Consider the following 14,579-nt stretch of genomic DNA (forward strand, 5'->3'; position numbering starts at 1 on the left):
CTTAACCCTCCCCCACCCCGCCGTTTCTGTCCACTGAGAAATATAAATGGATGCACCATTGCTAGTCGATGGGCAGGTGGCGTGGTGGGGTTATGTTTATGGCTAATCCCACATCTTCCAAATGTCTTTCGAGCAGAGTAGAGCAGGCAAATCATCATTTATTGGCTGTCCAGAGCTTTCTCGAGTGGGGGCCTTTCCATCAACGCATCCGATTAGCACGGTTGGCTACGTGCGGTGTGAACACAAAGTTCAACATCCATACATACAGCAGTGCCGAGTGCAGGGAGTTGCAGGGCTCCACCTTTACCTTTCACGTTCACACTGACCCACATCATTTGTTCTCTTGTACAAAATTGTGTACACTCATTGTGCTTTGTTTACCTATTCATATGAAATGGACAGCCCATCCCACGGATGGAATTACGCGTGACGCACATGACACTCTCCTAATGCTGATTTTTAAACGAGGCTCATGTCACTCGACGAGATATTTTTTTCTCAAATGGACGAGTGGCCAATCAATCAGTGCCTGGGCAACACACTACATTTTTAGGTATGTTGTAAAAATGTCATCTTAAATTTTCTGATGAGTGTCATCTGTGCCCTTTGCAAACTTAAAATGGCAGTATTGCAACACAATATTCGCTGTGTTAAAAGCACCAACGTTAACAACATGCAATACAACATGATTTATTTTTCACTGGGTAAGTGCGGCATTTTCCTTAGCATGTACATCGTTTTTTTACGTTGAAACTTTGATGTGGGGGTCTGTGTCTATGTGTGTGTGTGTGTGGGCAAAAACGTATGGGGAGCAGTGGCCTAGTGGCTAGCACACTGCTCTCCAAACATGGCTGCCCGATTTCTATTCCCGACGATGGCCAACATCGGTGGCTATTGACTAACCCGCTCTTGTGCCTCTTCTAAATTGGCTTGGCTTGACATGGGTGCCTGTTACAGGCTGTAAACATCAGAACCGGGGGAGACAAAGGCGGCCGGGCGTGGTGCTGTCCATGCCACCTCGTCTTGCGACGTCCCGGTCTTCATTGCCCCGACGGTCTCTGGAGGCTTGACGGAAGATTTTTTTTGTCATATTTGCAGAAAATGTGCTTACGTGTTTTACAAAACCTTTTATGCGGCTGACACTTTTAACGTAATTACGAAGGGGAATGTTTTTTTTATTCTTCTTCGTCTTCCCACCACAACCTCACTTTGGAGTTAAACTCTATATTGTGGTGTGTGTGTCACAGAGGTTACAGGCCTGGTTATCAACAGATGGTTATTGGCAAACTCTGCCACTGCAATACTGGGAACAAATGCTGCGTTGTGTGTGAAATTAATTCCTTCACTTATCGCATACCCAGGCGCATATCACAAGGACAGCTTTAATTATACTGTACCTTTTTTGAGAGGGGGGGGGGCAACCCAGATAAATTAATGGCACCAAAAAGTGTGAGCTGTCAATCTCACGATGTCAGCCGGAGTGCGGGGTGTGGGGTTTATGGGAGATGTTGTACACGCAACAGGCTATGCATTTTTTCCCTTTGTAGCCAAGTTGCTCATTAAATTTATCACACGTGTGGTGCAAACAATATTGCATTGTATTGTCGCCAACTTGAGCATTTATTCATTGAGTTGAGTACCGATGAATTTGAAAATCTCTCCGTAGGAAATGTTATCGCTTGATCATTCATGCAATCTTGCATGTCTTTGGGAATTTGGAACCAGGGTCATCTTCATTGCTGACCCGCCCATACTGAACATCTGTGAAAAAAAAAGATTCATAGCTCATCGGATTCCTCCTGTAGTCTAAATAAAGATGTTTTATTCTGATTCATTATATTTTTAAAATGCACAGGTACTGGAAATTACGACAGTGGCGCTCCACTTTGTATTAAAGAAGTTCCACAGAGCTCAGTACTCCCTGATAACTTCGTGGTTTCAAGGAAAATGTCAAATGCCCCTGTGGCATGCCCTGGTTGGGATACACAGATAAGCCCTATATATTGTTTAATGGAAGTTTAGAAACGAACACTTCCCAGATTACATTTTCTGGAGAAAAGATAAATATTTTTTACCTGTAATTTAAAACTATTTCATCCCACACAGTATTTGCCCATCTATTGCTTCTCATTAATTGCTGCAAGTTTTGGCTTTTCGATAGCACACCACCAGTCACATTTTGCACTATTCCGGGAACCCTCTGTTTGCCCTCACGTGCTGTAGAAACGGGCCCCCTCGCTCCGTGAGTCAGGGGTGGTTCAAATATGTGCCTGTTTCTACTCATCCTCACGCCTTGACTAATCCCATCCATCTTCCCACAGTCGCACAGGGTGCCACGCGGACATGCCTCGACTGCGTTCGCTGCACCCCTTTGCCCTCCACGTGTTTTGCAGCTCACGTAGCAGGGATTTTGCCTTTGCCTGCTTATAAAATGCTTCGGTCTTCAGTCAGTCCACTTGTGCCACAATGAACACCGGGTAACAATCGTATTACCCGAGTGGGCCAAAGGTCGTCCATCGACAGTGTATTAAAACAATGGGCATGTTCATTAAATCGCCCCACCCAACCACCTGACCCCAATAGCAATATACATTGATCCACCACAATTAGTCGACCAGCTGGCTGCATCTGGTAGGATAAAGGGCACTCCCACCTCTTCCAAGATGTACGGCCAGCATGGAAGAGTAGACCAAACATCCTCTAGAACTCCATCTCGTGGAGACCTTTCTGCCAGCAGTGTTTTGAGCGAGAAATTGCCAGGCTGCGCCTTTAGCTTCACTCGTAATTGGCATCTCCTTCCAGTTAAGTGTGGATTTTGCTGTTAAAGGGTTTGGTGAAAGTAATTGCAATGGATCACCTGCACATGGCATATGGTATGAACCTGTGTAAAAATGTTACTTTACCCAATGAAACTTCTTGATTCAATCGACTGTTCACGTCGTGACTCGGTCATACACATTGGCATTTTCTCGAGAAATCACGCCATATTGTAGCAAAATTATGATAATTGACAATGCGTCTCAAGAGTTTTACCCATTCTATACGTTTCAATCATACATTCGTTTAAACAATTAATTTCATGGCTAGCCATTTGAATGTCCTAACATAATGCCCTGATTAATTCTGACTGGCCGTGCGAGGCGTCCGTGCCAATGACGTCTATACAAATGGAAACAGCCTTGCCTGTGAACAAAAAAGATTGGCTTTGAAGGAACATATTTATAGAGTGACTTCATTTGAAGCTCCTCATGCATTAAATGAGGCCCTCTTATAACCTGTGTGAGTGGACACACTGAGAGAGCAGCAGTCCAGGTCGGGATGGGCTCAATCATCTTTCTTTCCAGTACATTAAGTTTGTATCCTGTGAGTAATTGGCTAATCATTGGGGACAGGGGGGAGTGGTGGTACAGTAGTTAGCACACTGCGTTATTAATCTAGTGATCCGAGTTCAATTCCTAACATCAGTTGGTCGTATATCTGAGCCAGTCCTGCCTCTCTTTACAACTTCCAACCAGCACTGACCAGCCTACAGATAACACTGGTCAAACAATTTCCGTCACTGACATATCACGATGAGGCTTTCATCCAGCAGTAGATTCACGAAGGGCTGAATTTGAGAACATTGCTTAATTGCCTCCCTAAATGTCAACCCGTACTGCTAATAGTTTACAGAATGCGCTCTGGATCTCTCAAACGGTTCGTCGTACGAAACGAACATGAAAACATTCTTGGCGACATTCCCCCCCCAAAATGATCACCTCTCCAAATGAGCATTCAGCCCCTGATATCTGGTGTCATAATGCCCAATACAAACCAATGGGAGACAACATCTTCCGGAAAGGTGACTCGCATTCTATTAGAAGAGTTGTCTGGACGTGTGAATCCCCATTGAATTGTATTTTAACCCTTTCCGCACAACGACATCGTCGCTTAAAGCTTCGACGCGCTGACATCACCCTACAGGTCTGTGTGACGTCGTGGTGACATCATCCTACAGGTCTGTGTGACGTCGTGGTGACATCATCCTATAGGTCTGTGTGACGTCGTGGTGACATCATCCTATAGGTCTGTGTGACGTCGTGGTGACATCATCCTATAGGTCTGTGTGACGTCGTGGTGACATCATCCTATAGGTCTATGTGACGTCGTGGTGACATCACCCTACAGGTCTGTGTGACGTCGTGGTGACATCACCCTACAGGTCTGTGTGACGTCGTGGTGACATCATCCTACAGGTCTGTGTGACGTCGTGGTGACATCATCCTATAGGTCTATGTGACGTCGTGGTGACATCATCCTATAGGTCTATGTGACGTCTTGGTGACATCATCTTACAGGTCTGTGTGACGCCGTGGTGACATCATCCTACAGGTCTGTGTGACGTCGTGGTGACATCATCCTACAGGTCTGTGTGACGTTGTGGTGACATCATCCTATTGGTCTGTGTGACGTAGTGGTGACATCATCCTACAGGTCTGTGTGACGTCGTGGTGACATCATCCTATTGGTCTGTGTGACGTCGTGATGACATCACCATACAGGTCTGTATGACGTCGTGGTGACATCATCCTACATGGCTGTGTGACGCCGTGGTGACATAATCGCACTTAACACCCAAATCATCACGTGAGCACAGACAAGGATGCGGTGAAGTTAGATCCCACGCAAGAAGTGCGGGCAGTGCTTATAATAACTTATGATGCATATTTATATACACACGCACAAGAAGCGCCTCAAGCAACTCAGGAAACGACAACCCCATGAATGCAGCCGCAGACAACAAATTCAAACAAAAACAATGTTTTAGCAGCGACAACCAACAGTTAGGCAAAATTACTTTCCCTCCCCTGTAGGAGGTCGTGAGTTCGATCCCGGCTCTAACACATGTATATTTGGAGTCTGCGTGTTCTCCCCGTGGTTGCGTAGATTTTCTCCGTGTCCACCGTTTTTTTTTTGTCCCCTCCACATTTTGCGAACATGCGTTTAGAGTATTTGGCCAATATAAATGTCCACGTGATGGGCAACTTCGTTGAGCTATCATTTGTGATAGCCAGGTTCCTTCTGAAAAAGAGCTACTATATAGCTCAGTGGGCCTTACCTGGTAAAAACTAAAAATGGTTTAGTTTAAGTTTCACAAAAACCAAGGGTCATGCGCAAAGTTCATGGGGGCAACATTAGTGTTTGCGTGCAGCTAAGTGCATTCTCTTCCATGGTGTCAGGGTGACCTGAGTGGGGCCCATACATCACCCTTGTCAACGCCACGCCACCGATGCAGACAGTGGCATTTGTTTTGTGTCCTTTGATAAAGTTCACAAATACTTGCAATAAAACACATGGCATTAAGGTGAAACAGCACCCTAGGTGGGAGTGCATTAGGAGAAGAGAGGAGAGTGCAGAGAGAAAGGGGTGGACGTAATATTTTCCAGAAATAGCCAATGGTATGTGGGCAACACCCATCCCTATCTATACCCATGCCATGGGTGGGCTCAATCTTTTATGTGTGTGGCCCACTTTAAGAGTCCCTCCCACCACATCTTCTTAGCCCACCATTCGTTATGGCAACGGTTGAATTACACACTTTGGCTCAAACATCTTTAATGTTTATTGTTATTACTGCTACTACGGAGCTTTGGTCCAAAAAAATCAACTACTGAAGGGAGGTCAGAGGCTGGTCATAAGTACACTTACAGAAATGAATTGCCAGCGTTATGTAATTGATCAAGAACTGCCTCCATGTGGAACAGATATGATTTATGTTATTTGACCTTGTTTTTTACCGTATTTTTCGTACATATAAAAATTAATCGTATTTTTGACTGACACATAGAATCGTGGAAAATGCTTGGGCAAAGTTTGTGAAACCCGTGCATCGTGTGTAAAGCAGTATTTTATTTTGAGCACGATTGCTTTATTGTCAAGTCAATGTGTCGACTGGAGAAAGCTTCGGGCTGATAGGATACCACTCTTAGAAATTGATGTGTTTTATTTAAGCTGCAAAGTCCGATGATAATTCATCTCCAGATACCAGCATCTGGATCGAATTCTCCACGAGGATTGTATTCACTCTTTAGCGAGCGTGCGTTTGTGATCGACTGAATGTTGGCAAGTGGGAGCGATACAAAAAAATTTGGGCAGCAGCTTCAGTTTCCCTGTTCATGGTTAATTGAGTTCACTCTTGACACTTTGAAAAAAATAATTAAGCAAATTACTGCACTTACTATTTTATGTTTAATGGCTAAAACACATACATTTAACATTTTTTTCTTTATATATTAAAAAAAACAGATTCGCTAATGCCTATGTGTGGTAAAACAAAATCTCCCTCATTTCACCGTCACTTTTGTTTTAAAAATATTTTCGAAAACATCATAAAAGTAACAAGTAGTAATGGGCACAGTTTTTATTGTACATTCCGAGTGAGTGATTCAGATGCGCGGGAACCACAGACAACGCAATACTTGGCCATGCTCTGTGATCCTATATTTCGAGTCGTACAAGCCCTTTGCACAATGACATACAAATTGAAAGCATGAATTCCTTCTAAGTGCGCATCAATGCCCAAATCGCAAGCTGACGAATATATATTATACATTAACGGGCCAACCTGCACATTTTACGCCCCGCTAATAAGCGTAGCTTTGCGAAATTCCCTACTCCTCTCTCTCCTCTTCAGCTGTAGAGACTGAGACTAATGATGCGTCGTGAGAGATTGCGCTCGCGACGACGGCGTTGTACGAAGCGAAGTGAAACTGCGTTGGTCGCACGCATTGAGCACGCACAAAGTCATCAACCTGACGGGAGTAATTAAAGCGAATCAATATTTATAGCTCTGGAAGACCTTCGCGTATACTCAAGCAACGCGCCATCAATCCTCGGTGATCGGTGGCGTGCCTCCCGGGTTTGATTCCTCTTTCTCTCTCTCTTGATTCCCATGTCCCCATGCTGCCCCTACAGTGGCTTTCGCCCAACATTTCTAGAAATTAAAAACAGCACGCGCACGCACGCACACACCCTCCACTTCTGCCAATCAGTCGTACTCTATCAGCAGCCCTTTGCTGTCATTTTGAGGAGTCCGGGAATGTATCACTGTCTCGGAACGAAAAAAAAATATCTGAAAGGCAGCGTCAGCGCTGATGTGATGCAGAACCCTCTCCTACGCGATGCACTGACCTACTTCTCATACACCGCATGACTACAGATTTACTTTAATTCAACACTCCGCTTTGATGATACAGTGACGAGCCCCACGTAAAAATGGGTGTTTAAATCTACTTCTGAGAAGTATTGTTATTGTAAGAATATTCATAGTTCTTGTTGTTGTTGTAAGAATGGTAATGATTCCCAGGCCTAGCCTTACCCAGCCAGATGACTCAGAGATGGAGCAATGCTGCTCACAGTTGTCCTGTGAATAAACTCGTCCCCTCCATAGGAATGAGGAATTTCCACCACTGGCGACTCCAGGCTATCAACAGGAAAATGAGCACCATCTCTACGTTCATTTTATCACGCAATTAACTTTGACTTAAAACAATTATATATATTAAAAAAACCTAACACAAATCCTAACACTAAACCCGAGGCTGAAAATTAGGTTTGCGTTTAGAGTTATGGTTTACTGTAGTCCTCGCCCTAACCAAAAACCCTGTTTCGATAATTAAGTTTAAGGCGATGCCCAGTAGCATAGTGTGAGCCGTGGTGCAAAGGATTGAACATGGTTATTTGTCTACCCGACCCAATTGATTTGCAGCCTGGCACCTTTGCTGTTTTGGCCCATGGGGTCCAATGCAGTTGCACCGCCTGTACACTTACTGGTCACTGGAAATGCTCAGGATTAGGCTTGAGTCTGGTTTTAGGGCTGGGGTGGTCCCAACCCTGGCTCTGGACCTTGCCCATAACCCGAAGCATAACCTTTAATCTCGTCTCATGGCAGAAGATAACTGTAAGCGTATATGCCTAACTGTTACCCAGTAGGGTGATGAGTAGGCACGCAATGATGCGTCGATTGGCATGTGTACGATACAAGTATAGAATTGTGCATGCATCAATTATTTAATATGTACTGTATGCAAATTATTGGCAAGATGCATTTAAATGTTACCTTTAGGCTCATGGCATGAATGAGAAATAACAAATTATACGTTAAAGCATGTTAGCTACAGATCAGACCGACAGTTCAAACAAGGCCGGACAAGCAAGATGACACAATGCGTTCTGGAGTCTAACCATGAACCCTGGCTTGTGAACGGAGGTGAATCATTAAATGCCGAGTAACGAGCCCCGTAAGAGTTTACACTTAAACTATTTTTTTTGTGTAACAGTAAATGTTAAAACATTAACGCCCCGCGGAGATTACAGCTTCTCGGTTCCCATCCCTTTGGATAAATTCCAGAGCCGAGCTCCACATCGCAGTAGTTTAGCGTGACGCATGGAACATGCGGTGAGGGCATCGGGGAGAAGGGAAGGTGCTGGCAGGGAGGGAGGGGGCCCTTTGGGGTACCTTGTAGTCAATTCGTGGTGATTTGGTAGTGCTTTGCAGGTAAAGTTGCGGTGATTCGCAGGACTGAGCATTGAGAGCACCGCAATTGACATGTCGATGAGTGGAAAGTGAAGAGGCGAAGAAGCCCTGCGGATTGCTCGCTCACGCCACTGCAAGCGAAAGGGCCTCTGTTCGGAGCTCGAGAGCTGCGGTTCCCAGTCTGTGGTAAGCCTCGTCGACCCCCTGGTGGTTCGCGAGGCTGCTACGGGGTGTGGGGAGGAGGAGGGTGGGGGGGGTCCGTGGAAAAAAAGAAGAAGAAAATAATAATAGTAACGTCCTCACCGAGGAAATGTACGATTCTTTTTTGTGTACGATTCCAAAAAAAAACTAGTTGTAGCGTGCGGTGGTTTCGAGAAATGTTTGGAAGGTTGAAAAGGGGTCCGCACACTCGGAGAAGGTTGGGAACCGCTGGTCGAGAAGAGTCCCTCTACGAGGAGGTAGGGGGGGGTATTTGGTCTACTCTCTCGCTCTGACCAGATAACTTGGAGTAGTGATAATTCAATCTTAATTTTATAGTTTTCTGGTTAGATTTTATGTCGCTATTTCATTATACCTGATGATGATTGCTTGTGTTGCAATCGAAACGTCGTATTCTATTATTTAATTTAATTTAGTAGTGATAATTGTTTTTTTACCCTTTTATCTGGCAACAAAACTGACACCTTTTTTTTACAAGGAGTCATGTTTGCATTGACCACAATACCTGCAGTCGGAATACAAACAAAAACACACCTCTGATAATTTAAAGCTTTCGTGACTGCATGGATTCATATTCTTGGTTCTTTCGGTAAAGTCACGTAGAAGGGACGGCTGCTTGAGCTTGGAGTAGGTTTGGAAAACCCGCGACACATGACGGGTGGTGCCCATCCATTCCAGCTGTGCGGGACAGAGGGGTGGGAATTGAATCGGCTTGCCCACGTTTTAACCGCAGCACGAGGAGGTTGAACTGGCGAACTTCTGGATTGCCCGGTCCAGTGTGCTAACCGTTACACCAGCGTAAGAGTCCTGTGAAGTCAATGCGGCAAGAGAGGATTTTGAACCATCGGCATAATCGCAGTCGAGCCTGGGCAGTGCTTGGCCTGGGCGGCTGACACGCATGCACAGCTCCGTTGTGTTGCTTTGTGGGCTTGCGTCATTTCTGGGTAGGCTTCTTCTCGCTCTGTGCGGTAGATTCGTTCCAAAAAAGGGGGGCGCACAAAGCGAAGACAGCACGAGACAGCTGGCTGGCTGGCTTGCCGAGCAGCGCCTCCAGTACACACACAATGTTATCCCACGCCCGACCGCATCGCGACATGAGTACAATTCAAACCAGCATATCGCGAATTTTGAGTAGAAATAGGTGAGCTGCAAAAATGCTAAATCGCACGAAACCGAACCGCATAAAGCGAGGGAAACCTATACTGTGCTTCTATGCTCTCGTGTCTTTGCCCCCCTCCCTCCCCACCTTCATTAACCTACACAGGTGTGGGGAGAACCTCATCCAGAAGTGGATTGACGAAAGGTGCTTTCATGTGCGGGTGCATACCGCGTGGTAATTACCAGCCACTGTCATCCAGCACAAGGCTTTTGAATACCACGAGCTAACATAGATAAAGGTTCACCTTGACGCTTGATTTAATTGCTCTTCTCACATTTGTTTGACAAGCGAATGTTTAGTATTTGTTATCTTGTTTCCTCGCCGTAAGCAGTCTGATTGATGATAAATATAATTATTGAGTCACACGGACAATCCTAGTGGCTTCCATGTGTCGAGTTTAAGTTGTCTTTAAGTTACGTTTCGTAATTCTGTTTCCCAATATGTGCCTCTAATTTTCCTCTTTTCCTTCTATTCTTCCCGTATCCTTATCTCTCCCTTCCTCTTTCCCCTCTTTTCTTTCTGTTTCGGCCTCCTAGATCAAACATGGGGGGACACAGAGGCGTTTCACATGTGCGCCAGTCACTCACTAATTGTGCACTCTACTTCTGTACCGTTGTTTAAAAAAATCGTAAACACTTTTTCTTTATTGAAAAAGACACTGGGTCACTGGTTGGACGTTTGTGATAGCTTTTGGTGACCCCTGCTGGATTCCACGAGCTTCCTCTGTGTGTTCACCAACGACTAAAGTCGCAGCAATCCAAAAGTAAAATGAATTATTAATGAACGGTTGAGCATGCCAACATGTTCAATTAAATATCAGAAGGGGTGGAGCAGGGCCCAGTGGTTTGCACACTGAGTTATGAACTCATTAGCCATGGCTTCGAGCATGATCAGTGGCGAGTAATATCTGAACCGGCACCGAGTTCCCACACTCAAAGTCTCCCATTGACCAGCGTTGTGAAGTACGGTCAAAAAATATCCTCATGACTACACGTGGCATGGGCAGGCCCTCGTCTGGCAGTGACAAAAATCAGTGAAATATATTTTTTACGCTTTTTTTTCTATTAAAAAAAAAATATTGTCATAATTGTTTTTTTACCCTTTTATCTGGCAACAAAACTGACACCTTTTTGTTGCCAGAAAAAAGGGTGATAATTGGTAAAAAAAACAATTATATTTATTACTGGCAAATGAGGTACCAATGGTGTAAATGCTTGCCCGTGCTCTCATAGTCTGATGGTGCATTGTCTTTGAGTTGTGCGCCTTTTGGCGTCATCTGGTCCAACACCATGTGAGACTAGGCTTTAAGGAAAGCTGTCTCGGGTGTGGACCAATCAACTTCAAGGACAGTGCATACATTATCAGAGTTATGTTTTTTGTTTGCATTATGACTGCAGGTATCGTGGTCTATGCAAATATGACTCCTCGTAAAAAAGGTGTCAGTTTTGTTGCCAGATAAAAGGGTAAAAAAAACAATTATCATATTATTTACTGTCAAATAAGGTACCAATGGAATATATATTGGCATTTACATTCACGAATCACAATAACGGTGGTGAAACGCTGTGCTACTCTTTCAAAACATCAATAATGTTACACGCTGTTATTTATTTCAGCGGTATCAATTTAAGAAGGGAAGAAAAAAACACTTCACAATCGGACACAGGGGGGAACTTTCGATAAAATACAATTTAACAAACGGACAATGGGCGAGTGACCTGGCTTTTGATTTGATTGTTGTTTGTACTCTTTCTGTGCAGGTTTGACGGCCCCCTCGCCTCTCTCACTCCCCGCTCATGGCTCTTCCTGCTCCGTCGCCAGCGTCTTGGATATCGTCACCATGGACACCATGTCTTCTCCAATCTTGCCAACCCTTGACCCCATGCGGCTGCACAGAAAGAGCGTCTTGAGCGCGTGCTGGAAGTCACGGTTGAGGAAGGCGTAGAGCACGGGATTGATGGCCGAGTTGCAGTACCCGAGCCACGTCATGACTTTAAACATCGTGACCACCACCCTGTCGTGCTTGGAGCCGTACGCGTTCATCGCCACGTTGAAGACGAAGTAGGGCAGCCAGCACATGACGAAGGCCGAGATGATGATGGTCATGGTGCGCGTGGCCTTGTTCTCCAGCTGAGGGTTGTTGGGCCGCTGGCTCTTGGGGTGGTAGTGGATGTCGAGCGTCTGGGAGGCGATGCGCGCCGCCTTGAGGCGCGACGCGCGGTACACGAAGAAATACATGGTGCACATGGCCAGGAAGGGCAGGTAGAAGGCCAGCGTCGAGGCGACAAGCACGAACGCCCAGTTGGTGATGAAAAGGCACTCGCGGCGCGCGTCGAATCGTACGCCCGGAATCTCGTTCCAGCCCTGCGTGACTGGCAGGAAGGAGATGAGCAGCGAGTACACCCAGATGGATACGGTCATCGCGATGCACCTGGGGAGGGGGGGGGGTGAATGACGGTGGTTTGTCGGACAAACGAGGCCAGAGGGACGAAGGAAATGTTTGTAAAGTTCGGCAGTGTCCAAAGACACCTTGCAGCTGTTCTAATGGTTGGCAAAGAACCCGCGGCATCTGGGAATGTGACTCCTCTGATCCGCGTTGATATTAGCGCAGGCGATTTGAGCAAGTGAAGCACCAATCTAGAACACGCTCTGTCTAAGACACTATGCGTATCACCGATTATACGGAGATGTTTTGGCACCCAGCAATCGTAAGGGGTGGTGTTTTCTCGCATGTGTCGCAGCAACGTGTTTACACACATCTAAAGAAAAATGTATAAATAACTTAGATCATGCTGATTATGCGTCTAATAAAATTGCTGTACTCTTTGGTTCTTTTGGTAAAGTCACGTAGTTAGAAATAAAAAAAGAAACATACCCATAATCGTGGGGTTAGAAGTGTCTCGTTATTTCGGACACACAAAAAAAATATCTCCAATCTTTATGCAGTAAGCGCTTTCTGTTGCTATCACTATTGCGGTTGCTGAGCACAAGCTCAAAGGCCAAACATTCCAAGTGGCCAGCAACATCACGGCGCTGTGAAGAGTCGCGACTGAGCGGAGTCGACGCGTTTCTCGAATCGCGCGAGGCTTCAAGAGCGTGCGAAAAAGCGTGGTGCATTTGCACTTCGCGCGCCAATAAGGTGCTGAGCATGCTGACCTTTTCCCAGACATGCGCGTTGGGTAGTGGTTTGGAGTGGCCACGGAACAGTATCTGTCCAAGCTGATGAAGCAGAGGGTCACGATGGAGGCTGTGCAGAACATCACGTCAAAAGAAATCCACACTTTGCAAAAGAGCTCTCCGAAAATCCAAACGCCCGTGACTTCGTATATGATGCTGCGTCCACATACACGGATACAAACAAACCCACGCACGCAGATAAAGCCTCCTTCAAAACCTTCATACAAACTGCGTAGCATTTGTAAGGTGTGCGTATTGAAAATGGTACCGGATATAATGAAATAAGTAGTGCTTTAGCCAGGCTCGCCTGCACATTGTATCGTGATAATGGTTAGCCCTTTCTCTCTCTCGAGTGAGTTATGGTTACGATGCAATGTCTCCTTGCGTGAATTTTTGTAAATATATTCTGCCTGAAGGGTACTTCGGGGTAGTAGGAGTGTAATGATTCGCCCCCTTACTGAGTCTGTTCAGTCACTCGGCAACCCAGGTTGCCATAGCAAAATAGAACTGACGTCTCAATGGGTTATTCTTACCTTGTGGAATACATTCTACAGCTGCTAGTAGTTTAATTAAATATCCATTCTTTTGTTGAACAAATGTGACACACAAAACGGCCAACAGTGGCCGCAGGTAAACCTGTATCCAGTGGCATGCAACACATCATCATCATCATCAGCCATGAGCAATCCACTGCTGGACAAAGTCCGGAAAGCATCGATCTTCAACACACGCGTTTCGACGCATGCATCGCGTGCTTAGCAATCGACGGCGCGTTAAATTGTCTCCTGGGTCGCGTGAACCTCTCGCGGTGTAGCGCCTCGCTGGAGGGCACAGACGTCGCGCTGTGCCGCGTGTGGCTGCCGCACGAGCGCACGACGCCACTCACCTGAACGGCATGACGAGGCAGGCGACCAGCAGGTCGGCGGTGGCCAGGGACATGATGAACATGTAGGTGACCGTGCGCAGACGCCGCTCCACCAAGGGGCACAGCAGCACCGCCGCGTTGCCGAAGAGCGTGACGATGTCGATGAGCGACAGGAGAGCGCACACGGAGAGGGCGCCCGGCGACAGAGCCACCTCGTCCCGCCGCCGGTCACTGCCGTCCACGCGTCCCTCGGAAAAGTTGCCTCCGACGGACGCATTGCCGTGATGTCGCGACGAGTTTAGTGATGCCATCGATTCCCCCCCCCCTCCTTTTTGAAAGCGTGTGCGGCTCGCGCGCGCGCGTATCGCACGTTCGACAAGATATCTGACGTGGAAAGATGATGCGGTGCGCTATGTACGATTGCTATACGTTCGCTGCGAAGTTGTCTTTTGGCTTGGTCATTCCCGGTGATCGTATTGGCGGTGCAGTTAAAGCGCAGTCTTGATCGTCAACGGACCCGCAATGTCGTGTCTGAGCACGCGACGACAGCTGATGCTGAAATCTGTCGAGAAAAAAATATATTTACATCGAAATGTCACGTACAATTGGTTACATTCGTAATGAGCTTGTTTCCAAGAAGCCCC

At 46.2% G+C, this 14,579-nt stretch overlaps 1 protein-coding gene across 1 annotated transcript; it reads right to left on the reverse strand.

Annotated features, from left to right (window-relative positions):
- Positions 1 to 11,497: 11,497 nt before the first annotated feature.
- Positions 11,498 to 14,246, reverse strand: LOC144931264 (histamine H2 receptor-like). The gene is made up of 3 exons (XM_078855070.1): positions 13,957 to 14,246; positions 13,050 to 13,226; positions 11,498 to 12,324 (listed from the first exon to the last, which is right to left on the reverse strand). Exons 1-3 carry the CDS (start codon positions 14,244 to 14,246, stop codon positions 11,688 to 11,690), a joined length of 1,104 nt encoding a protein of 367 aa, XP_078711196.1. The 3' UTR covers positions 11,498 to 11,687.
- Between the last annotated feature and the right edge of the window lie 333 nt (positions 14,247 to 14,579).

This window comes from Lampetra fluviatilis, chromosome 4, assembly GCF_964198595.1.
Source record: "Lampetra fluviatilis chromosome 4, kcLamFluv1.1, whole genome shotgun sequence".
In the NCBI taxonomy this organism is placed as follows: Eukaryota; Metazoa; Chordata; class Hyperoartia; order Petromyzontiformes; family Petromyzontidae; genus Lampetra; species Lampetra fluviatilis.

Bases quoted from the DNA above. Each gene is read 5' to 3' on its own strand.
- LOC144931264 (XM_078855070.1), bottom strand. From the start codon at position 14,246: ATGGCATCACTAAACTCGTCGCGACATCACGGCAATGCGTCCGTCGGA. The intron at 13,227-13,956 runs GTGAGTGGCGTC...ATGTGGACGCAG, and splicing joins TGCCTCGTCATGCCGTTCAG to CATCATATACGAAGTCACGG. The intron at 12,325-13,049 runs GTCAGCATGCTC...CCCCCTCCCCAG, and splicing joins ACGCGCATGTCTGGGAAAAG to GTGCATCGCGATGACCGTAT.